Source organism: Chrysemys picta, chromosome 1 (assembly GCF_011386835.1).
Source record: "Chrysemys picta bellii isolate R12L10 chromosome 1, ASM1138683v2, whole genome shotgun sequence".
Taxonomy (NCBI): domain Eukaryota; kingdom Metazoa; phylum Chordata; order Testudines; family Emydidae; genus Chrysemys; species Chrysemys picta.
The window spans coordinates 86,703,347-86,728,331 of NC_088791.1; the positions used below are offsets into that span (position 1 = coordinate 86,703,347).

The following is a 24,985-nucleotide window of genomic DNA, read 5'->3' on the forward strand; positions in this document are numbered from 1 at the left end:
CCATTATTTTTGAAAACTCATGGCGATCGGGGGAGGTCCCAGATGACTGGAAAAAGGCTAATGTAGTGCCCATCTTTAAAAAAGGGAAGAAGGAGGATCCGGGGAACTACAGGCCAGTCAGCCTCACCTCAGTCCCTGGAAAAATCATGGAGCAGGTCCTCAAGGAATCAATTATGAAACATTTAGAGGAGAGGAAAGTGATCAGGAATAGTCAGCATGGATTCACGAAGGGGAAGTCGTGCCTGACTAACCTAATTGCCTTCTATGATGAAATAACTGGCTCTGTGGATGAGGGGAAAGCAGTGGATGTGTTATTCCTTGACTTTAGCAAAGCTTTTGATACGGTCTCCCACAGTATTCTTGCCGCCAAGTTAAAGAAGTATGGGCTGGATGAGTGGACTGTAAAGTGGATAGAAAGCTGGCTAGATCGTCGGGCTCAACGGGTAGTGATCAATGGCTCCATGTCTAGTTGGCAGCCGGTTTCAAGCGGAGTGCCCCAAGGGTCGGTCCTGGGGCCGGTTTTGTTTAATATCTTTATTAATGATCTGGAGGATGGTGTGGACTGCACTCTGAGCAAGTTTGCAGATGACACTAAACTAGGAGGCGTGGTAGATACACTAGAGGGTAGGGATCGGATACAGAGGGACCTAGACAAATTAGAGGATTGGGCCGAAAAAAACCTGATGAGGTTCAACAAGGACAAGTGCAGAGTCCTGCACTTAGGACGGAAGAATCCCATGCACTGCTACAGACTAGGGACCGAATGGCTAGGTAGCAGTTCTTCAGAAAAGGACCTAGGGGTCACAGTGGACGAGAAGCTGGATATGAGTCAACAGTGTGCTCTTGTTGCCAAGAAGGCTAACGGCATTTTGGGCTGTATAAGTAGGGGCATTGCCAGCAGATCGAGGAACGTGATCGTTCCCCTTTATTCGACATTGGTGAGGCCTCATCTGGAATACTGTGTCCAGTTTTGGGCCCCACACTACAAGAAGGATGTGGAAAAATTGGAAAGAGTCCAGCGGAGGGCAACAAAAATGATTAGGGGTCTGGAGCACATGACTTATGAGGAGAGGCTGAGGGAACTGGGATTGTTTAGTCTCCAGAAGAGAAGAATGAGGGGGGATTTGATAGCAGTCTTCAACTACCTGAAGGGGGGTTCCAAAGAGGATGGACCTCGGCTGTTCTCAGTGGTGGCAGATGACAGAACAAGGAGCAATGGTCTCAAGTTGCAGTGGGGGAGGTCCAGGTTGGATATCAGGAAAAACTATTTCACTAGGAGGGTGGTGAAACACTGGAATGCGTTACCTAGGGAGGTGGTGGAGTCTCCTTCCTTGGAGGTTTTTAAGGCCCGGCTTGACAAAGCCCTGGCTGGGATGATTTAGCTGGCAATTGGTCCTGCTTTGAGCAGGGGGTTGGACTAGATGACCTCTTGAGGTCCCTTCCAACTCTGATATTCTATGATTCTATGATTCTAAGTACGTCTTCACACAATGCACAGTCAACCTGTGGAACACATTGCAGGGAATGTTGTGAAAGCCAAAAGTATAACTGGGCTCAAAAAAGGACTGGGTAGGTCTATGGAGGCTAGGTCCATCAATGGCTATTAGTCAAGATGGTCAGGGGCACAACCTCATGCTCTGAGTGTTCCTAAACCTCTGACTGCCAGAAGCTGGGAGTGGACAACAGGGGATGGATCACCTGATAACTGTCCTGTTCTATTCATTCCCTCTTAAGCATCTGGCACTTGCAACTCTTGGAAGCCAGGAAACTGAGCTAGATGGACCATTGGTCAGACCCAGTATGGCCATTCTTATATTGTTATGAATCTGAAATGGAGCTGACAGCTGAAGAGAGAACAGCAGCCCATTAGGGTAAAGAGACTTTTTCCCACAGGAAACTGAAGCAGGGCAGTATTATAGAACAGCCACTACGTCCTCCAAAGCCTCCTGCCTCCAAGGTATGATATTGTTTATCAGATTAGCCCATCAAAGGGATACCACTGCCTAGTAAAGTGAAAGAAAATCTGTTTCAGTATATTTTGTTTGTATTTACCTTTGTATTTACCATAGCTGTTAAAATTCTTATATCAGAACTGTATTATCTGAAGGTGGCAGCTGACTTTGTTTCCTTTGAGAACACAAATGGCCCAGTTCAGCCACCATATTCCATGAGTAGTCCCACTGATTTTACTCAATGAGTAGGGTACAATTCAACATAAATAACTGTGGCAGAATCAGGTTTAAAGGAAGCAATCTTGTTACTGTACAATAAGAAACTAATCCTGGGAACCTTTATTCACAGGAATAGTCCTATTTAAGTCAAATTCCTATCTAAAATCATTGAAGTCAATGGCTACTAATGTCAATAAAGAGGTACAGTACCAGATCCTATTCCTTTAATGCTATTAATTCCTTTGCATACATATATTTTTAATCCTATATGAGGATGGAGTTGAAGATGCTCAGCATCTTACAGGACTGAGTACTCTGTGCATGGTCCTGTGAGCACTTAGTACTAGGTATAATAGTTGACTGACTTCAGAGGTATTCCTCACAATAGAAAGCTCTATGCTCTGTTGTAACTATTTGCAGGATGCAGCCTATGAGCTAGACTATAAACCCTCTACTCACATTGGCGAGCAGTTTCTCACCAAAATGGTGCCATTGAAGTCATTGTGTGAGTAACTGCTCACCAGTAAGGAGTTCATAATCTGGTCCTATATTTGTAAGACACACACACTATATACTTTTACAGATACTTAGGTTTCTTATATCAGTCTTCTTTATATTACTTCCTTTTTTTAATTCTTAAATGTACAATAAGTAATGTAAAATATAATTGAAAAAGTTAATTTGATATCCCACCTTACTTACTATAAGTTTAGTTTGGATTCCATTGCTCACAAATTCTTCTTCTGATATCTTACTAAAATTGTCCAGATAGTGGTCTGATATTGTATGACACAGATCTTCAAAAGAATATTCTTTTTCTTGGCACAGTTTGATTTCATCTAAGAGCTTTGATAACTCTCCAGTCACAGCTTCACCTTTTAAAAAATAAATATAATTAGTCAGAATAATTAGAATTTAAGGGGGATTTTTGTTGCTAAAAAGTAATCCAAAACTTTTGAATCTTGGGGTAGATATAATGATACTAAGACTATTCCTTACATTGCATCCTTATAGTCTATATCTTGACTCTGACAGACAACCCTGAATAAAGGATAGTGTAATGGAGCCATCAGACGAGCACTGAGAGGCAGATATATCTGAGATAATTTTTTCACATCTTAGCTCATCCTCTGCTTTCCCCTGTACACTGTGTGCCACTGTGGATGGGGCATTGGCCATGACTCCACCTTCTCTCTGCCCTCTAAACCTGAAAAACTGCAGCTAGTGAAGAACGCCAACATTCATCTCTAGACTGGGGAACCTGCTATAACCACACAAAATGCTTTGCATTGGTTACCTGTTTCTATCTGTGGGCAATTAAGGTGTTGGCTAGGTTCTATAAGACTCCGTCTGTCCCTGGGATCAAACTCTCTGGGATTTGTGACAAGATGTTTTCAGTGAAAAACAATAATACTAAAACCTGCTCCCTCTAGCTGTCTACCAAAAATCCGAATTTGGTGAGTTTCAGGGTATTGCAGGATTAAGGGTCTGGTTATTAAATTCTTTACTTTGAAGATGTTATTCCTTTGTTAATGGCTGCCTTTAGTGATGCAAGGTCCACAGCTGATGAGGCAATGGGGACCATGAATTAATTAGGGCCAGCCAGATTCTAATATTCTTACTCACATTGAATAGCACTTTATTCTGAAAGTAGTCCATTGAAATCAGTACGACCGCTTCCAGATTAAGGTGCTATTCAGCATGAGTACATACAGGAGCTGTATGTTAAATTCTCCCATTTGGCTTTGAAAATCCATGGACTTTCTATACTCAAAACTCCCATTAACTACAATTTTTGCACAAAAATTATGGGTAGAACATGGTTCAGAATCAGGATTTTTAATCCTTCATATTTTGCTTTCTGATTAGAAAACAGAAGTTAATAAAAATGCATGTTGTAATAAAGAAAATAAGATGAAAATTAGAGAGATCACTATTAAAAACATTTTAAAACCATGTCTCTGGGCCTTTTTTTAAAAGTCCAGTTAAAGAAAACTAAACAAACAAAATTAATCATTTTTTCTTACATTATTCACATCCTGAATGTGGAAACAAAAAATGTAAGACCAAGATCTTACTATTAACAAGAAAGGAAATTTTATGTTTAAATTTGTATTAATTAATTTCAGGTCACATTCTAATATTCTCTTTTGTTAAATAGAACCTTGCTCTAGGAATGATCCCACTGAAGTCAAAGGGGCTACTTGTGGAGTAAGGTACTACTCAACATGACTAGGAATATCAGAATCTGGTCCTCAGGAGTAAGTTGAGTTTTCTGGTGGGTCTAGATCCTTCTTGTAGGGGAAGAAAGCAGTAAAAGTGAAAAGATTAAGCTTTATTGCTAGAGAGTACTTTGGAATTTCACTTAGAGGAATGTTTCTTTTTGGAGTGACAAGAGCCAGGCTTAGGGTTGTTTCTACCAGAGTTATGGGGAGCATCTACAGCAGGGATATTTCTAAACAGAGAGTGGAAGGGCATCATAACAGGAGAGCTCTTAACTGTGGAAGAGGATGAGGGGGAAGGGAAGTATTAAACTCTGGTCCTGTGCAGTGTGTGTGAATGTGTAACCTGAGAAGAAAGCACCCAGGGACCACAGTAATAGTTATGGTACAAGAAAGTCATGGTGTAAAAGTTCTCTGCACGGAGAATGGGAGTGCATCATATAAAAGTGATCTTTACGGGGAGGGGGAAATAAAGGAGAAGCTAGCTGTATGGGAGAGAAAGAATAAACTGTGTTGGGCACTTAAAGGGGAAGTGCCAGCAGAGCCCTGTAGCACAGAGAGCATGTTTCTATTTTGCTTTGGTGTGAAAGTTGTACCTTAACATTAAACAAATTAAAAAGAGATAAGACAGACTCATTATAATGTATTATGGTCCATTAGTAGCTCTTTACTTCCTACATAACACTCATTATGGTATATACTGCAAATATTAGAAAATCAGCTATTCTATTTATTGGAGTGTGGAGGCAAACTCATTAGTCTCCCTGAGGAATAAAGCTTCTTAATGTCAATATCTTCCTTTATTTCCTCTCTCTCTAATGTATATTAGTATAAAATAAACTCTTATTAGTAATATAAAATATATTATTAGAGAGAGAATCTTTGGCATGGGTTCTGCAGTCATAAAACAGAAATATTTACTTGTAGTCATTTGTGATGGAGAAACTTCTGGGGATAAAATGCAAGACTGATGTTCTGGCACTAGGCATTCCTGTGTGGGTTCCTCCAAAATGGTTGCATTTCCTGTTTTTATGTATTCTGTAATTAAAAAGACACACACACACCACAACTCTTAAATTCATAATTTTTCCAACCAAAAATATGATAACTTTTTTCTCATGAAAAGGTATTTCTATTTTTCATTTTCCCATGCACAATCATTCACAAATGACTGCTGTGCAGTGTTATTTATTTTAAATATTGTAAAGCACAGGGGCGGCTCCAGGCACCAGCGCACCAAGTGCGTGCCTGGGGCGGCAAGCTGCGGGGAGCAGCCTGACGATTGCCGTGAGGGCGGCAGTCAGGCTGCCTTCGGCGGCATGCCTGCGGGAGGTCCACTGGTTCTTCGCTGTCTTTAGCGGCAATTCGGCGGTGGGTACGCCAAAGGCGCGGGACCAGCGGACTTCCCTCAGGCATGCTGCCAAAAGCCGCCTGACTGCCGTGCCTGGGGCAGCAAAGTACATAGAGTGGCGCAGGCAAAGCATCTCTTTCTGTATTTAAAATGCACACATCAAATGCTCTATTCTATTATTATTGTTGAAAGCCATTTTTCAATCTTTGTTTTTTAAATTGCTATTTATTTTTATTAATATAAGCTAATGAATGTAAAAAAAAATTATTGCTTATTAACACTTTGGGGATCAAATATACCATGTTACATGCACATGCATGCACAACATCCTCCTAAACTTTATTTTAGCTGGCAGTCTAGAAAATGCAGTATTCTAAAGGTTAACTCCATACCCTTTCCACCTTCAAATCTCTCCTCAAGACTCAACTCTGCTGCAATGCTTATGAGAGATCAGCCAGTTTATTATAGCTAGAATGATGATCAGATGTGCAAATGTACATATTGTATATATTTGATTGTCTTAATACATGTTTGTACACTGCCTAGCACAATGAGATACTGATCCTGAATGGGGCCTCTCTGTGCTATTGTAATACAAACATTAAATAAGAACAATACATAATAAGTTAACTTGTGCTACATGACTTCATTTTTCTAAGTGATTCAGTTTAGACAAAGATAGTTTAGACTTAGTTTAGACAAAGATATTTTGACTCCTCACCCTTTTGGTTTCATGTTATCTGCTTATGCAGATACACTAATAACAAGAGGAGATAATTACACATATTGTAACATATAGCAGAGAACCACAAGAAGTTAACTCACTGGTATCTCACTTGTAATGTGGGCAGTTATTCTATAAATCAATAATGGCTTATTTCCTTGACAATGAAATCTTCCCAAGCTATTTAAAATCCATTGTCAGCAACATATTAATTTAGCCTGGTTATGAAATTTAGTAATAACAACAACAACAATAATAATAATATAAATAATAAAACCCAACATTAAAAGTAACCCTCTGAGGCAAAGACTGGGATTAGCAAGGAAATAATATACGCCAAGTAAAGCATCTTATCTTTCAGAATTCTTTGAAGATTTTTACAAGTGTATGTTTCTTGGGTGACATTTATAAACTCTCTTGACTAGCTGGACTGTCATATGTTCCCCTTTCTTTATAGACTGAAGGTGTGATGGGGTATACAAACCCCGCAGTGGGCAACAAGGAGTTAAAGGCTGCTCTGGGGTCAGCCTGCCCTGCCCTGTCACTGGCAAGAGATGCACAAACTGGAGGAGGAGTTAAAAGGGAGCAGAAAAGCTCACTTGTGGTCAGACCAGGGAAGAGAAAAGATATATAAATTGCAGCTTGTGAGAAAAGGGCTGAGGGAAGACAAAAGCTCTCCCCTCAACAACTGCCTGAAGGTCCCTCCCTGATGGAAGAGACGACCTGCTTCTGTTATGCCCAGAGAGGGAGGCATTCCTCCCCCGCCCCATCTACTGATCAAGTGTCGGCTTCCTGTGTTTTGTTTATGGAATCCCCGGAAGCGGAGAGACTTGGAACTGATATGGCTGTAGGGCCAGGGCATGAGAGAAGGCAGACACCACCCCAAGAGGGAGAGAACTACTATGCCATGCCCGGATGTTCAGAGGTGCCAAGTGATCAGCTGTCCCCCTTCACAGCCTCCTGTTACAGATTGTGAACTTTGGACAATAGGGGATGGTAGGAAAGTGGCACAGGGAGGGCAGCTTTAAGGTGCTCCTGGGTGTTAGACCTGCCTGTCGCCTTCACAGGGCCCTGGGCCAGAGCCTGATGGAGTGGGAGGCCCAGGCTCCCCTACCAAACCCTCCCTCTGCTTATCAAAAGGCCTAAGGCCTGACCAAGTGAAGACCATCACAGTGGGAAACATAACAAGTGATAATACACTCTGAAATCCATCTTGATAGTCTCTGTGTAGAAAGAGTGGATCCCTTAGATCTGTCCACAATGGAGATAAATAGTCTAGGGGTACATCTACACTACACGGGGGAGTCAATTTAAGATACGCAAATTCAGCTACGTGAATAGCGTAGCTGAATTCGACGTATCGCAGCCGACTTACCCCGCTGTGAGGACGGCGGCAAAATCGACTTCTGCGGCTTTCTGTCGGCGGCGCTTACTCCCACCTCCGCTGGTGGAGTAAGAGCGCCGATTCGGGGATCGATTGTCGCGTCCCAACGGGACGCGATAAATCGATCCCCGAGAGGTCGATTTCTACCCGCCGATTCAGGCGGGTAGTGTAGACCTAGCCTTAGAGACTCCTTAGGTAGGAATTTAGGGTGTGGACATAGGGAAACTCTGTCCTTAAAGAATACTGTAAGGGAGGATCAGCTATCAACACCCTGATTTCTCTAACTCTGAGAGCTGATGTAATGGCTATTAACAAGGCAATCTTCCCAGACAGGTTCAGTAAGGAACAGATTGCCATTGGTTCAAATGGGGGTCTTGTGAGACCTCTGAGAACTAGATTAAGATAATAAACTGAAGTGGGAGTCTTTACTTAAGGGAAGAGGTTCTTCAGTCCTCTAATGAACCTTACAGTTGTAAGGTGAGAAAACACTGAGATCCCTTCCACTAGAGAATGAAAAACTGTTATCACAGCCAAATGAACCTTGATTAAGCTACTTGATAAACCTGTTTTATTCAGTTGTAGCAGCTAATCCAGGATAAGTGAAAGTGAAGAAGATTCAGGTGCAAGTTGCTGATTTTCACACTAATAGTTAAATCTTTTCCACTTCTGAAAGTAAATATTATGGGTAACTTCTTTTCTACTGTTTAAAAATACCTGCTGTACCTCTTCAGAGCAGGTAGATTCTATCCCTGAAAACCACTGAGGAGCCACACCTGGAAACTGAGAATGTATAGGTTGGGATGAAGTACTTGGCTGACATCCTGGTAGAGGAGACAAGGGATGCACAGAAGATTGATTGCCAGACAAGGAGACAATTTAAACAAGTAAGGGTACCATGTTTGTTTTGGCCATGTTACGACTATTAGGATAACCCTGGCTTTATCCTGCCTGATCTTGTTCATCACCCTTAAAATTAGAGGCATTGGGGGAAACATGTAATACAGACCCTTCAACCAAGATAAAAGGAAGGCATCCCCCAGGAAATCGGGGTCTCAATCCCCTCTTGAACAGAACAGATGGCACTTCCTGTTTGTGGCAGTGGCGAAGAGGTCCACTTGTTCAAAATATATCATCTAGTATTCATGGATCCAATTCCCATTTGTAGTCCTGGGAGAAGTGCTAGCTGAGAACACTGGCCAGGGGAGTTTTGCACTCCGGGAAGGTATATTGCTGAAATGTGAATGTGATGGACTATGCACCAATTCCATATCTTTACTGCTTAAACACAGAGAGGCGGATCTTGCTCTGCCTTGCCTGTTAATATAAAACATGCAGGCTACATTGTCTGCCATGATTTTGATAGACTTTCCTGTAATGAGAAGCTGAAAATGAAGACAGGCACTCCTGACTGCCTTTCATTCCAATAGAAACTAAATGAAATCTTTGCTTCAGTCTTCACAGCTGAGGATGTTAGGGAGATTCACAACCCTGAGCCGTCCTTTGTAGGTGACAAATCTGAGGAATTGTCACAGATTGAAGTGTCACTAGAGGAGATTTTGGAATTAATTGATAAATTTAACAGTAACAGTAACAAGTCACCGGGACCAGATGGCATTCACCCAAGAGTTCTGAAAGAACTCAAATGTGAAATTGCAGAACTATTAACTATGGTTTGTAACCTGTCCTTTAAATCAGCTTCTGTACCCAATGACTGGAAGATAGCTAATGTAACGCCGATATTTAAAAAGGGCTCTAGAAGTGATCCCATCAATTACAGACCAGTAAGTCTAACATCAGTACTGGGCAAATTAGTTGAAACAATAGTAAAGAATAAACTTGTCAGACATATAGAAGGACATAAATTGTTGGGCAAAAGTCAACATGGTTTCTGTAAAGGGAAATCATGTCTTACTAATCTATTAGAGTTCTTTGAAGGGGTCAACAAACATGTGGACAAGGAGGAATCCAGGGGACATAGTGTACTTAGATTTCCAGAAAGCCTTGACAAGGTCCCTCACCAAAGACTCTTACGTAAATTAAGTTGTCATGGGATAAGAGGGAAGATCCTTTCATGGATTGAGAACTGGTTAAAAGACCGGGAACAAAGGGTAGGAATAAATGGTAAATTTTCAGAATGTATAGGGGTAACTAGTGGTGTTCCCCAAGGGTCAGTCCTAGGACCAATCCTATTCATAAATGATCTGGAGAAATTAATAAACAGTGAGGTGGCAAAGTTTGCAGATGATACTAAACTGGTCAAGATAGTTAAGACCAAAGCAGACTGTGAAGAACTTCAAAAAGATCTCACAAAACTAAGGCCTGTACTACAGTAGCGGGGGGGTTCAAACTAAGATACGCAACTTCAGCTACGCTATTCGCATAGCTGAAGTTGAAGTATCTTAGTTCAACTTACTTGGCCATTCTCATGGCGGCTAGTCAACTCCCACGGCTCCCCCGTCGACTCCACTTACTCCACCTGCCGAGGTGGAGTATGGGCGTCGATTCGCGGATCGATTTATCGCATCCAGATGAGACGCGATAAATCGATCCCTGATACATCCAACACTACACGCCGATCCAGTGGGTAGTATAGACGTACCCTAAGTGATTGGGCAACAAAATGGCAAATGAAATTTAATGTGGATAAATGTAAAGTAATGCACATTGGAAAAAATAACCCCAACTATATATATAATATGATGGGGGCTCATTTAGCTACAACTAATCAGGAAAGAGATCTTGGAGTCATCCTGGATAGTTCTCCGAAAATGTCCATGCAGTGTGCAGCGGCAGTCAAAAAAGCAAATAGGATGTTAGGAATCATTAAAAAAGGGATAGAGAATAAGATGGAGAATATCTTGTTGCCCTTATATAAATCCGTAGTACACCCACAGCTTGAATACTGCGTATAGATGTGGTCACCTCATCTCAAAAAAGATATACTGGCATTAGAAAAGGTTCAGAGAAGGGCAACTAAAATGATTAGGGGTTTGGAACGGGTCCCGTATGAGGAGAGATTAAAGAGGCTAGGACTTTTCAGCTTGGAAAAGAGGAGACTAAGGGGGGGTATGATAGAGGTATATAAAATCATGAGTGGTGTGGAGAAAGTGAATACAGAAAAGTTATTTACTTGTTCCCATAATATAAGAACTAGGGGCCACCAAATGAAATTAATGGGCAGCAGGTTTAAAACAAATAAAAGGAAGTTCTTCACACAGCGCCCAGTCAACCTGTGGAACTCCTTGCCTGAGGAGGTTGTGAAGGCTAGGACTATAACAGGGTTTAAAATAGAACTAGATAAATGCATGGAGGTTAAGTCCATGAATGGCTATTAGCCAGGATGGGTAAGGAATGGTGTCCCTATCCTCTGTTTGTCCAAGGGTGGAGATGGATGGCAGGAGAGAGATTACTTGATCATTATCTGTTAGGTTCACTCCCTCTGGGGCACCTGGCATTGGCCACTGTCGGTAGACAGGATACTGGACTGGATGGACCTTTGGTCTGACCCGGTGTGGCCATTCTGATGTTCTTATGTTCTTAAATTAACTAGTTGATGTGGAAAGAGGAAACCACCTTTGGGAGGAACTTCTGATGAGAATGTAGGCAAACCTCATCCTTAAAGAAGATTGTATATAGAAGTCCTGATATTAATGGCCGCAGCTCTCCCACACTTCTGGCTGAGCTACCAGAAAAGCCACCTTCATTGGTAGAAGCATCAGAGAGCAGGTATCCAACAGTTCAAATGGGGGACTCATAAGTCTTGACAATACTAAGTTTAGAACCCAAAGGGGAATGGGTTCTTATACATGAGGGTATAATTTGAGTAAGCCCTTTAAAAATCTTATGGACATTGGAAAAAATAAAGCAATTGTCCACCTTAGGACAAAATAGCAGCCAGATGTACCTTGACAGAACTAATTGCCAAATGTTGGTGTTTCAGATATAACAAGTAATCCAGAATATGTTGAATTGAAGAACTGGATGTTAATACCCCATATTGATGAGCCCAGATGGAGAAATGCTCCATTTAATAAGGTAAGTCTTGTAGAAGGCTTTCTACTATTTAGTAGGATGTCTTTAACGCCTTTCAGGCAAGCCTGCTCTCTAGTATTTAGCCATGCAGCATCCATGCTGCTAACTGAAGGGATTGCAGGCTTGAGTGGAGAAGGCAACCATGATCCTGGAGATTATGGTCCAAGTCCAGTGGAAGTGATTGGAGGTTTGACTGACAGCATCAGGAGAGTGGAGAACCAGTGCTGTTGGGCTCCTGCTGGGGCTACAAGCCTGACTCTGGCCTAGTCCTGTCTTATTTTTGGCAATACTCTATGAATGAGTGGGATTGGTGGAAAAGCTTAGAGGATCATGACTGACCACACCAGTAAAAAAGCATCTGTCATGGAACCCAGACTGTGGCCCCATAGGGAGCTGAACTGATGGCACTTTCTGTTGGACTTTGTCGCATAGTCTACTTGGGGAAAAACCGAAGATGTATCTGGCCACAACCAGGCAAAGAGAGCACTTGTGATAACTCATAAATGATCTGCTCAGGTAGTCTGTTAGGTCATTCTGTATGCCTGGCAGGTAAGATGCTTCTAGATATATTGAGTGGGCAATTGAGAGCTCCCAGAGTAGAGTCACTTCTTGACAGAATGGAGAAAAGCGGGCTCTCCCCTGCTTATCAAGGTAAAACATTTCCGCCACATTGTCTGTGAGGACTAACAGGCTGCTTTCCCTGATCTGTGATAGAAATACCTGGCAAGCCAGTCTGATAGCTTTCAGTTCTCTTACAATGATGTATAAAGCTAAGACCTCTGAGGACCATAGAATCTACATCTTTAGAGAACCAAGGTGGACTTCCCATCCCAGGGCTGAAGCATCTGCCACTAGCATGAGAGTCGGTTGTGGGTGGGCAAATAGAATATCTACATATACAGTGGGTTGATGTGTCCACCAATCTAGGAAGGTGTGGACACGAGAGGCCACTCTTACCACAGAGTCAAACTGATGGCAGCTTGGAGAGTAGGCTGATGCCAGCCAGCCCTGCAGAGTTGTGGTCTGGCATAATGAACCATATAAGTTCAAGAGGCCATATGACCCAGCTGTTGTGCTGTTGTGACCAGGTGAGCCTTCAAACCAATGACAATTGAACAAATTGCCTGGAACCTGGAGTGTGAAGGAAGACCCTGGCTTAAGCTGAGTCCAGTACTCCTATACCTCTATCCTCTGGACTGGGGACAGAAGAGATTTCTCTGTGTTGAGTAACACAGAGCATTGAATGTTAACTGCCTCACAGCAACACTGCTCTGCACTTGCCATTTGGACCAGACCTTGACAAGCCAGTCATCTAGGTAGGGGTAAACCTGCACTCCTGCTCTTCGAAGGAATGCAGCTACTACTGCCATGACCTTTGTAAAACCTTGGGAGCTGCTGACAGGCTGAAAGGTAGTATAGTGCACTGGTAATGGTTTTGATTTGCCAGAAGTCAGTGGTACTTCCTGTGAACTTAATCGGTTGCCACATGGAAGTAGGCATCTTTTAAGTCAAGGGCAGCATACTAGTCCCCAGGATCCAGGGAAGGGATAATAAAAGCTAGAGTGACCATGCAAACTTTATCCTTTTTAAGAATGTGTTGAGTTGATACAGATCTAAAATTGGTCTTAGACACACACACACACCCCTTCACTTTTGGAATTAGGAAATATTGGGAATAAAACACCTTCCCTCAGAGGCCTCGTGGAAAAAAATGGTTACTAACCTTTAGTGACTGTTCTTCTTTGAGATGTGTTGCACATGTCCATTTCACTCTTGGTGTGCATGCTGGAATTTTTTCCCTCAATGATACCCATAGGGGCGGTTCAAGTGTCCTCTGCTGCCACACGCCACTGTCACCGGGATAAAGGGCCCAGCCAACCCCTCAGTTCCTTCTTTCTGGAAACTCTGATGTAGTGGGTAGCAGGGCAGGTCATAGAATGGACATGAATAACACATTTCGAAGAACAACAGTTACAAAAGGTCAGTGACCGTTTTTTCTTCTTTAAATGATGGTGGATGTGCATTCCACTCTTGGTGACTCCCAATCAGTTAAATATGTGAAGGGATTGGAGTTCATGTACACACAGGCTGTAGTACAGCTTGACCAAATTTGGCATCATCTCTTCAGTATTGGGTGATGGCCTAAAGGGAGGAGAAAGTCTGCACTGACAACCAGGTTGCTGCTTTACAGATGTCCAGGAGAGGAATCTGCATTAGGAATGCCATTGAAGATGCTTGCCACCTTGGAAGTGAGCACCTTGCTTTCTGGTAGTGAACCGCCTTCCAGTTCATAACAAGCACAGATACAAAAAGTTACCCAAGAGGTAACCTTTCATTCTGTCCGCTACAGCCACCAACGGTTGGGTGAGCTGCCGAATGGTTTGATAATGTCTATATAGAATGCAAGTGCTCATCTAACATTCAATGTGTGTAGCCATTACTTATCTCTATTTGTCTGAGGTTTTGGATAAAACACAGATAAGTATATTGATTGATTGTTATGAAAATTTGAAATTATCTTGGAGAGAAAACTCGGATGAGAGAATAAGTCTTTAAAGAAGACAGTGTACAGTGGTTTGGATGTGAAAGCATGCAGCTCAGAGACCCTTCTCGCCTAAGTGATAGCAATTAGGAAACTACCTTCTATGAAAGGTGTAGTAAGGAGCATGTTGCTAATGGCTCAAATAGTAATCTCATAAGTTTAGATAAAACCAGTTCAATTCCCAAGAGGGAACAGGCTTCCTTAATTAAGGGTACAATCGTTCCAGGACTCTATTTGTCTACAAAACAGTTATCCACGTGAGGGTGGAAAGCTGATATTGCTACCAGGTGAACCTTGATAGAGGAAATTGCTACGCCTTGCTGTTTCAGGTGCAGCAGTATTTGTTGGATAGACAAATGCATCAGTGAGATTCTGGTTTGACTAGCTCAGATTCACAACAGCTTCCATTTTGACAAATAGGTAGTTCTGGTGGAGGGCTTTCTGCTGCTCAGTGAGACCTGGCAAACTTGCTCCAATGAAGCCTGTTCTTTGGGATTTAACCATGAAGCTTCTAGGCTGTTAAATGAATGGATTGCAGGTTTGGGTGAAGCAGCCAACCATGGTCCTGAGAGATCAAATCTGGGTGCAACGCGAGTGAGATGGGTGTTGCCACTGAGAAATCCAGTAGAGTGTAGAACCAGTGTTGGCCGGACCACACTGAGGCTACAAATATAACCCAGGCATGTTCTCGCTTGATCTTTAGTAGCACTCTCTGTAGGAGTGGAATTGGGGGGAAAGCATAGTAAAGCTTTCCAGTCCAGAGTAGCAGGAAGGCATCTGTGATGGAGCCTGCACTGTGGTTGTGAGGGAGCAGAATTGGTGGCATTTTCTGTTGCATTTGTTCACAAATAGGTCTATTTGGGGAAAATGCATCTGCCTACATATGGACCAAGAGACGACTTACCATGACTGGAAAATGACCTTCTCAGGCAGTCTGCTAGCTTGTTCTGCACCACTGGAAGGTAAGAAGCCTCGAGGTTGACTGAATGGGCTATGCAAAATTCCCAAAGGTGAACTGCTTCCGGACACAGGAGGAATGATTGAGCTCCTCCCTGCCCATTGAGGTAAAACATTGCTGTGATATCTGTAAGGACAAACAGTTTTCTCCCCCTGATATGAGGTAGGAAAGCCTGATAGGCAAGATTAATCACCTTGAGCTCTCTGATGTTGATATGAAGAGGGAGCTCTGTCAAGGATCAAAGACTCTGAGTTCGGAGGGGCTCCAGGTGAGCTCCCCACTCTAGAGCCAGCACATTTGAGACCAGAGTCATTGATGGTTCAGGGTGGAGGAAGAGAATGCTCACACAAACTTTGAGAGGATCCAACCACCAATTCAGCAAAATTAGAACCCACAAAGGTACTATGAGCACAGTGGTGAGTACGCTCAGGCCAGCTGTATCTGAAGGAGTCGGAGGTGCAGCCTTGCGAATTGTACTACATATGTGCACAAGGCCATATGTCTTAGGAGCTTGTGATGGGGTGTACAAACCCCACACTGGGCAACAAGGGGTGAAGCAACTGCTCTGGGCTCAGACAGCCCTGTCCCCACCACACCTGTAGGAAATGCACTAACTGGAGGAGGAGTTAAAAGGCAGGGGATAAGCTCATTTGGTGGCAGACCAGGGAAGAGAGCAGACCTGCAACCTGCAACTCCAGCAGAGAACAGCTGAGGAAAGGCAGAAATCTTCCTAAGACAACTGCCCAAAGGTCCCACCCTGATAGAAGGGAGGACCTACTACAGAAAAAGCCTGAGAGGGAAGAATTCCCCTGTTCCTCTCATACAAACTCCAGACTTTATTAATGCCCTTTATTTTTCTTGTACTACCCCCATGAAGGAAAGCCATAGGACTGACCTGGCCCAGGAGGGTGGGCCATACTGCGGGAGAAAGCAGTGCCATCCGAGAAAGAAGAAGAGCTACCCATGCTACACACAGCCACCAGAAGGTGCCTTGTGATAAGCGAATACCATTCATACCACCTTAACCCAGACAGCAGCTCTTGAACAATTGCAGTGGGAGGATTGGGGAAGGGGAAGGTGATAGGAAGTGGCCCAGTGAGGGAGACCATAAATATCCCCAGCTGTCAGATCACTGATAGCCCTCAAAGGGCCCTGGTTCAGAGTCAAATGGGGTGGCAGGGCCCGGGGTCCCCTACCAAAACCCGCCCCTGCAAGTAATGGGCCTAAGCCATAACCACTAGGAGATGCTATCCTGCCAACCAACCCCCGAGCAGGGATCATCGCAGAGACTCATACGGTGTCAGGCAGGTGTGATTGGATGAATCTTGAAGTCTGATATGAGAGATCAAATAGATTACAATCTTGACTCTGGGAGGAATGCTCTATTCTGGATAGAGTCCCAGACAGCCCCTATGAACACTATTCTTTGCACTAGGCTAAGGTTAGACTTGTCTGCATTGATCAGTAAGCCTAAAGCCTTGAAGGTTGATTGAATGAGTTGAACACTGGATATAACCTGAGCTTTTGACCAGCCCTTGACTAGACAGTCATCCATTTCAGGGTAGATCTGCACTCCTAAATCTCCTGAGGAACACTGCTACCATGGCTATACATTCTATGAACACCCAAGTTGCTGCAGATAGGTCAAATGGAAGCACCATGAACTGGTAATCTGAGTGTGTCACTACGAATCTGAGGAACTTTCTATGCCCTTGGTATATTGACACATTAAAGTAGGTGTCTCTTAAATGGAGGGCAACATACCAGACTCCAGGATCCAGAGAGTGATTAATGGGTGCCAGGGTGACCATGTAAAACTTATCTTTTTGAGATATTTGTTGAGCTGACGCAGGTCTAAAATAGGTCTGAGATCTCCCTTAGCTTTCTGGATTAGGAAATAACGGGAGTAGAAACCCTTCTGTCTAAAATTCTGCAGAACCTCCTCGATGGCTCCCACCTGAAGAAGAGATTGAACCTCCTAGACCTGAAGTTCTTCATGAGACAGGTTCTTGAACAGGGATGGGGAGGAAGGTGGTAAGGAGAGACGGAAATAAAATGGAGGGTGTAGCTACTTCTACTGTGCTCAATACCCAACAGTCCATGGTAATACGGGACCAACCACTAAGGAAACAGGAAAGGTGGTTTGCAAGCAAAGGAAAAATGGGGGCTGGTATCCTGGGAACTAATACAGCATCCTTGACTAGCCCTTCAGAACACCTGCTTAGAAATCCTTGAATTTCTAGGTGTGGCAGGCATCGATCCAGAGGTAGAAGGAGGAGGTGGTCTATAGCAATAACCTCTACTCTTCTTTTTCTCCAAGTTTTCACAAACAGCTAGAGCAGAATACCAGAGGGGTTGCTGAGGACAGAAGTTCTTCCTGGAAGGGCCTGGGGTGTACAATCAAGGGACTTTAGGCTTGCCCTCGAGCCTTTTAATCATGGAGCTTAGCATCTGTCTGCTCCGAAAAAAGCGAGGATCCCTCAAAGGGCATGTCTTGCACAGTCTGTTGGACCTCCTGCGGAGCCCAGAGGACTGCAATCAGGAGCTCCTATGGATGGCCATTGCCGAAGCCATGGACATAGCAGCTGAGTCAGCAGCATCCAGAGCAGCTTGCAGCAAGGACCTTGCCACCAATTATCCCTCATCCACTAGCAAGGAGAACTCCTGCTTAGCCTCTTCTGGGAGCATGCCTTTAAATTTTAGCATGGAGTCTCATACGTTAAAATCATACCTGCCCAAAAGCGCATGATGGTTTGCAATCCTGAGCTGCAACCCTGGGTAGAATAAAACTTTCCTACCAAACAGATCTAACTTCTTTGAGTCTTTTGATTTTAGCATTGTGCCCTAATGCCTTTGCCTTTCATTCTCATTGGCAGCAGATGATGAAAAGGAGAGTGGCTAAAATATTGACCAAGCAGTGAGAGGATTCTTTGACTTCCTCCATTAATATGCACAGACTTAACACAAACCTCTTTAACAATTCTTGGTGCCCTTATAGTCTTCTGGTGGAGGCAACATGCCCCTCCTGAGACTGCCTTGTCAGATGAGGAGGAAGAGGCCATCACTGGCTGCAGATGCTCTTCCTCCCTTTCTTGATCTTAATGGTCCTGAACTGGCTCTTGGAGTCCAGTACCCAGCTCAATACCAGTGTCAGGAGTGGGTGCTGCCCAGTGGGTCGGTGCCACATGCCTTTCTGATGCCACTGAATAGGAATAGGAGTGCCTGAAATATGATCTGGAGGGTGGGGAAAGCCCCACGGATTCCAAAGACCAAGCACTGTGGAAGTGGGACAGAAGATTTGAAAAAATGAGAGGTTTGGGTCTGAACATATGAAAACTGGTTTGCCAATTCTGACTGGCCCATCAAAATGTCTGTTTTGCAGTTCCCAGGTGTCTTCAGGGGCCCAGAGCCAGAGCTGAAGCAGCAGGAGTGGGAGGCCTACACCTATTACCCTATGATCTCTTTTTTGATAGATCCCGCTGAGAAGGATCAGCAAAAAACGGTGAGTCTGCTGTGGCTGATAGTGTTTCCTGACTGGGGCAGGAGTGTATAGACCTAAGAACTTTGGGGTGGCTCTAGAGTTGTTAAGTCCATGGAGCTTGCTGTTCCTCCGGTCCAAGAACAGAGAAGGACCCTCAAATATCAAGTCTTGAATAGTACTCTGTACTTCATAGGAACGACCAGAAGACTGCAGCGAGGATGATCTACATATGACCGCTGCAGAACAGAAAGTTACTCACCTTGCAGTAACTGAAGTTCTTCGAGATGTGTGTCCCTGTGGGTGCTCCACTCTAGGTGACGGTGCGTCCCGGCGCCGTTGATCGGAGATTTTCAGTAGCAGTGCCTGGTCGGGACGCACGCACTCAGTTGGTATCTCCCGTCTCGTTGGAATCTTCCTGAGTGCGTGCGTCCCGCACCCTCCTCAGTTCCTTCTCTACCGTGGAGAATCATACTAGTACTGTGAAGTAGAGGGAAGGAGGGTGGGGAGTAGAGCACCCACAGGGACACACATCTCGAAGAACTTCAGTTACTGCAAGGTGAGTAACTTTCTCTTCTTTGAGTGCTGTCCCTGTGGGTGCTCCACTCTAGGTGAATGTGTAGCAACTACGGTTGGTGGGACTTTGGAGATGCGGCAGTGAGTACTGTAGATAGTACTGTATGGCCTACTATGGTGTCTGCCGTGGTGTCTTGCATGAGAGCATAGTGTTTGGCAAATGTGTGTTCAGATGACCATGTAGCCGCTTTGCAGATGTCAGGAATGGGTACATTACGTAAGAAGGCAACGGATGTCGACATAGCTCGAATGGGATGAGTTCTAATGACTTTGGGCAGTTGAATATTTTGCATGCAGTAACAGGATCTGATTCAGTCAGAGATCCACTTGGACAGACGTTGTTTAGAGATAGCCGTACCTTTCGGTAATGGAGACAAAGAGTCGTGGGGACTTACAAAATGGCTTAGTCCTGTCTAAATAAAAGGCGATTGGTCACCTGATGTCGAGAGAATGCAGGGTTGCCTCGTGCGGAGTCTTGTGAGATTTGGGATAGAAAGTAGGTAAGTATATAGGTTGGTTGAGGTGGAAGGTAAATACCACCTTAGGAGAAATTTAGGATGTGGTCTCAGAGTGACTTTGTCTTTGGAGAAGATTGTGTAGGGAGGATGGGCCATCAGGACGCTTATTTCACCTACTCTCCTTGCTGATATTATTGCAACTGAAGAAAGCTACCTTCATGGACATATGGAGAAGAGAGGAGGTAGCCAAGGGTTCGAATGGAGGTTTCATGAGAGTGTGAAGAACAAGGTTAAGATTCCATGTAGCCGCCGTTGGGTAAATTTCAGGTTTTATGGTGGGTGGGTAAAGAGTGAATAACCTTCTAATAGGTCATGGAAGGTGGTAAGCACTGCCAGGTGCACTTCAATGGAGCTGAGCGAAAGTCCGTCCTGTTTTAGTTTCAGGAGGTAGTCTAGAATATTAGGGAGAGTCACCATATTAGGCGTTAAGTGATTACGTGAGCACCAGAGGGCAAAACGCTTCCACTTCTGCAGGTAGGTTTTATGAGTGGAGTCTTTTCTACTGTGCAGGAGGACATATTGGACTTGCTCGGAACAGGCTAGTTCATGGGTTTGGAACCATGAAGGAACCAGGCTGTGAGGTGGAGCTTTTGCAGCTGGGGATGAAGAACCCATCCGTTGTCCTGGGGGGAATGCCGGGGGGAGAACAAGGGCAGTGGAAGCATGTGACCGTGAGAAGCAGGCCAAGGACAAGGAGGGCCAGTGAAGGAGAAATAGAGCTCAGGAACAGGTTTGGGTGTTTGGAAAACGAGGAAGGGGTGCAGCAGGTGGTAACTGAAGGTGGGAGGGTGAGGAAGAAGAGAAGAGCAGCTAGTCCCATAGAAAGAGGAGAGGAGTTGATGGAGACAGCCCCAGATCTGGGCCCCGGGAGGATACAGGATGGCATAAGGGGGATTATAAGGGAAAATAGGAATGGACAGGGGTTGCAACTTGAGGGAACAGGGGATAGATTAGTAGATCGCACTGTCACCAGGCAAAGGCAGGTTTACGTGATTGGGGACTCCTTACTGAGGAGGTCTGTGACCAGGGCAGACCCAGAGAACAGAAGGGTGTGCTGTCTACTGGGCGCTAAGATACGGGATGTGGACCTGCGGTTGAAAAGGATCCTAAAAGGAGCAGGTAAGAACCCCTTGATCATCCTTCACATAGGAACAAATGACACGGCTAGGTTCTCGCTGGAGAGAATCAAGGGAGATTATGCCAGGCTGGGGAAGACGCTTAAGGAAATCGAGGCTCAGATCATCTTCAGTGGGATTCTGCCTGTTCCTAGAGAAGGGCAGCAAAGGGGTGACAGGATTGTGATGATAAATAGTTGGCTAAAGGAGTGGTGCTTTAAAGAGGGCTTTGGGATGTATGGCCACTGGGAGGCTTTCGGGGACAGAAAACTGTTCTCACGGGACGGACTTCACCTAAGTAGGGAAGGAAATAGACTTCTGGGAGGGAGGCTGGCACATCTCATCAAAAGAGCTTTAAACTAGGAATTTGGGGGAGACGGTTGGGAGATGTCCAGTTAATCTCCACATCAGATTATAACACTGAGAGGGAGGACAATGAGATAAGAACGGATATAGCCGGGGGGAAGAGATTGGACATAAGGAGGAGGGGGAGGATGGATACTAGACTAATAGGTCATACTGGCGGTATGGTGTCCATACCAAATTGGACAACGAATGTGAGAGAGGCCAAACGGCATAAATTAAGATGTTTATACACCAATGCGAGAAGCCTAGGTAACAAAATGGAGGAATTGGAGCTCCTGGTCCGAGAAATGAAACCGGATATCATAGGTATAACCGAAACGTGGTGCAACGGTAGTCATGACTGGAGTACAGGTATGGAAGGGTATGTGCTGTTTAGGAAGGACCGGAACAAAGACAAAGGTGAGGGAGTAGCGTTGTATGTCAATAATGAGATAAACTGTAAAGAAATAATAAGTGATGGAATGGATAAGACGGAGTCTGTCTGGGCAATACTCACATTGGGTAAAAGAACTACTAGAGCCTCCCCTGGGATAGTGCTTGGGGTGTGCCATAGACCGCCGGGATCTAGCCTGGATATGGACAGAGAACTCTTTAATGTTTTTAGGGAAGTAAATACTAATAGGAACTGTGTAATCATGGGAGACTTTAACTTCCCGGATATAGATTGGGGAACAAATGCTAGTAACAATAATAGGGCTCAGATTTTCCTAGACGTGATAGCTGATGAATTCCTTCATCAAGTAGTTGCTGAACCGACAAGGGGGGATGCCATTTTAGATTTGGTTTTAGTGAGGAAATGGTTGTAGGGGACAACCTTGGCTTGAGTGATCATGAGCTAATTTGGTTTAAACTAAATGGAAGGATTAACAGAATTAAATCAGAGACTAAGGTTTATGATTTCAAAAGGGCTAACTTTAATAAATTAAGGCGACTAGTTAGGGAAGTGGATTGGACTAACATATTTATGGATCTAAAGGTGGAAGGCGCCTGGGATTATTTCAAGTTGAAGTTGCAGGAGCTGTCGGAGGCCTGTATCCCGAGGAAGGGAAAACGGTTCGTGGGCAGGAGATTTAGACCGAGCTGGATGAGCGAGCATCTCAGAGGGGTGATTAAGCAAAAACAGAAAGCGTACAAGGAGTGGAAGATGGAAGGGATCAGCAAAGAAACCTACCTTATCGAGGTCAGAGCATGTAGAGATGGAGTGAGAAAGGCCAAAAGCCGTGTAGAGTTGGACCTTGCGAGGGGAATCAAAACCAATAGTAAGAGGTTTTATAGCCATATAAATAGGAAGAAAACAAAGAAAGAAGAAGTGGGACCGCTCAAGACTGTAGATGGAGTGGAGATTAAGGATAATCTAAGCATGGCACAATGTCTAAACGAATATTTTGCATCGGTCTTTAATGAGGCTAATGAAGGGCTTAGGAATAGTGGCAGCGTGACGGATGGGAATAAAGGGGGGGGGGGGTTGACATTACCGTATCTGAGGTAGAAGCCAAACTCGAACAGCTTAATGGGACTAAATCGGGTGGACCGGATGATCTTCATCTGAGAATATTAAAGGAACTGGTGCAAGAAATTGCAAGCCCATAGCGATAATTTTTAATGAATCGGTAAACTCGGGGGTGGTACCGTTTGACTGGAGAATAGCTAATATGGTTCCTATTTTCAAGAAGGGGAAAAAAAGTGACCCGGATAACTACAGGCCTGTTAGTTTAACATCTGTAATATGCAAGGTCTTGGAAAAAAATTTGAAGGAGAAAGTAGTTAAGGACCTTGAGGTCAATGGCAATTGGGACAAATTACAACACGGTTTTACGAAAGGTAGATCGTGCCAAACCAACCTGATCTCCTTCTTTGAGAAAGTAACAGATTTTTTAGATAAAGGAAATGCGGTGGATCTAATATACCTCGATTTCAGCAAAGCATTTGATACGGTACCGCATGAGGAATTATTGGTTAAAATGGAAAAGATGGGGATCGATATGAAAATCCAGAGGTGGATAAAGAACTGGTTAAAGGGGAGACTGCAGCGGGTCGTACTGAAAGGTGAAATGTCAGGTTGGAGGGAGGTTACCAGTGGAGTTCCTCAAGGTTCGGTTTTGGGTACGATTTTATTTAATCTATTTATTACTGACCTCGGAACCGAATGTAGGAGTGTGCTGATAAAGTTTGCGGATGACACAAAGTTGGGAAGTATTGCCAATTCGGAGAAGGATCGGAATATCCTGCAGGGAGATTTGGATGACCTTGTAAACTGGAGTAATAGTAATAGGATGAAATTTAATAGTGAGAAGTGTAAGGTTATGCATTTAGGGATGACTAACAAGAATTTTAGTTATAAGCTGGGGACGCATCGGTTGGAAGTAACGGAAGAGGAGAAGGACCTCGGAGTACTGGTTGATCGCAGGATGACTTTGAGTCGGCAATGTGACGTGGCCCTGAAAAAAGCTAATGCGGTCTTGGGATGCATTAGGCGAGGTATTTCTAGTAGGGATAAGGAGGTGCTGGTTCCGTTATACAAGGTACTGGTGAGACCTCATTTGGAGTACTGTGTGCAGTTCTGGTCTCCCATGTTTAAAAAAGATGAATTCAAACTGGAACAGGTACAGAGAAGGGCCACTAGGATGATCCGAGGAATGGAAAACCTTTCGTATGAAAGGAAACTCGAGGAGCTCGGTTTGTTTACCTTAACCAAAAGAAGGCTGAGGGGGGATATGATTGCTTTCTTTAAATATATCAGAGGGATAAATACCAGAGAGGGAGAGGAATTATTTCAGCTCAGTACTAATGTGGACACGAGAACAAATGGATATAAACTGGCCGTCGGGAAGTTTAGGCTTGAAATGAGACGAAGGTTTCTAAGCATCAGAGGGGTGAAGTTCTGGAACAGCCTTACGAGGGAAACAGTGGGGGCGAAAGACCTCTCTGGCTTTAAGATTAAGCTTGTTAAGTTTATGGAGGGGATGGTTTGATGGGATAACATGATTTTAGTCAATAGGTCAATAATATGCCATCGCTGGTAATTAGTAACAATGGTCAATGATGGGATATTAAAAGTTACTACAGAGAACTTTTTCCGGAGGGTCTGGCTGGAGAATCTTGCCCGCATGCTCGGGGTTCAGCTGATCGCCATATTTGGGGTCGGGAAGGAATTTTCCTCCAGGGTAGACTGGCAGAGGCCCTGGAGGTTTTTCGCCTTCCTCCGCAGCATGGGGCAGGGGTCGCTTGCTGGAGGATTCTCTGCGACTTGAAGTCTTTAAATCACGATTTGGGGACTTCAACAGCTGAGTCAAGGGAGAGAATTAGTCCAGGAGTGGGTGGGTCAGCTTTTGTGGCCTGCATCATGCAGGAGGTCAGACTAGATGATCATAATGGTCCCTTCTGACCTTAAAGTCTATGAGTCTATGAGAAAGGAGATCTGGCCTGTTGGGGATAGCCCGTGGATGACGGGAGGACATGCGGAGTAGGTAGGGATACCACGTCTGTCTCGGCCAAGCTAGGGCAATAAGGATGACCTGGGCCTTGTCATCTACGATCTTCCGAAGAAC

The 24,985-nt window shown here is 44.2% G+C and overlaps 1 protein-coding gene across 11 annotated transcripts in view; it reads right to left on the bottom strand.

The window, feature by feature from the left end:
* ANKS1B (ankyrin repeat and sterile alpha motif domain containing 1B) overlaps positions 1–24,985 on the bottom strand; it is a 771,828-nt gene that overhangs the window by 594,228 nt on the left and 152,615 nt on the right. For 7 of the 11 annotated variants that reach the window (XM_065560940.1, XM_065560929.1, XM_065560925.1 and 4 more), the window contains 2 exons: positions 5,315–5,431; positions 2,865–3,046 (listed from right to left, as the gene is read on the bottom strand). In XM_065560940.1, coding sequence (XP_065417012.1) covers positions 2,865–3,046; positions 5,315–5,431 — 299 coding nt within the window. The remainder of the gene's footprint in view (positions 1–2,864; positions 3,047–5,314; positions 5,432–24,985) is intronic. The other 4 variants (XM_065561011.1, XM_065561005.1, XM_065561000.1 and 1 more) reach the window with 1 other exon arrangement.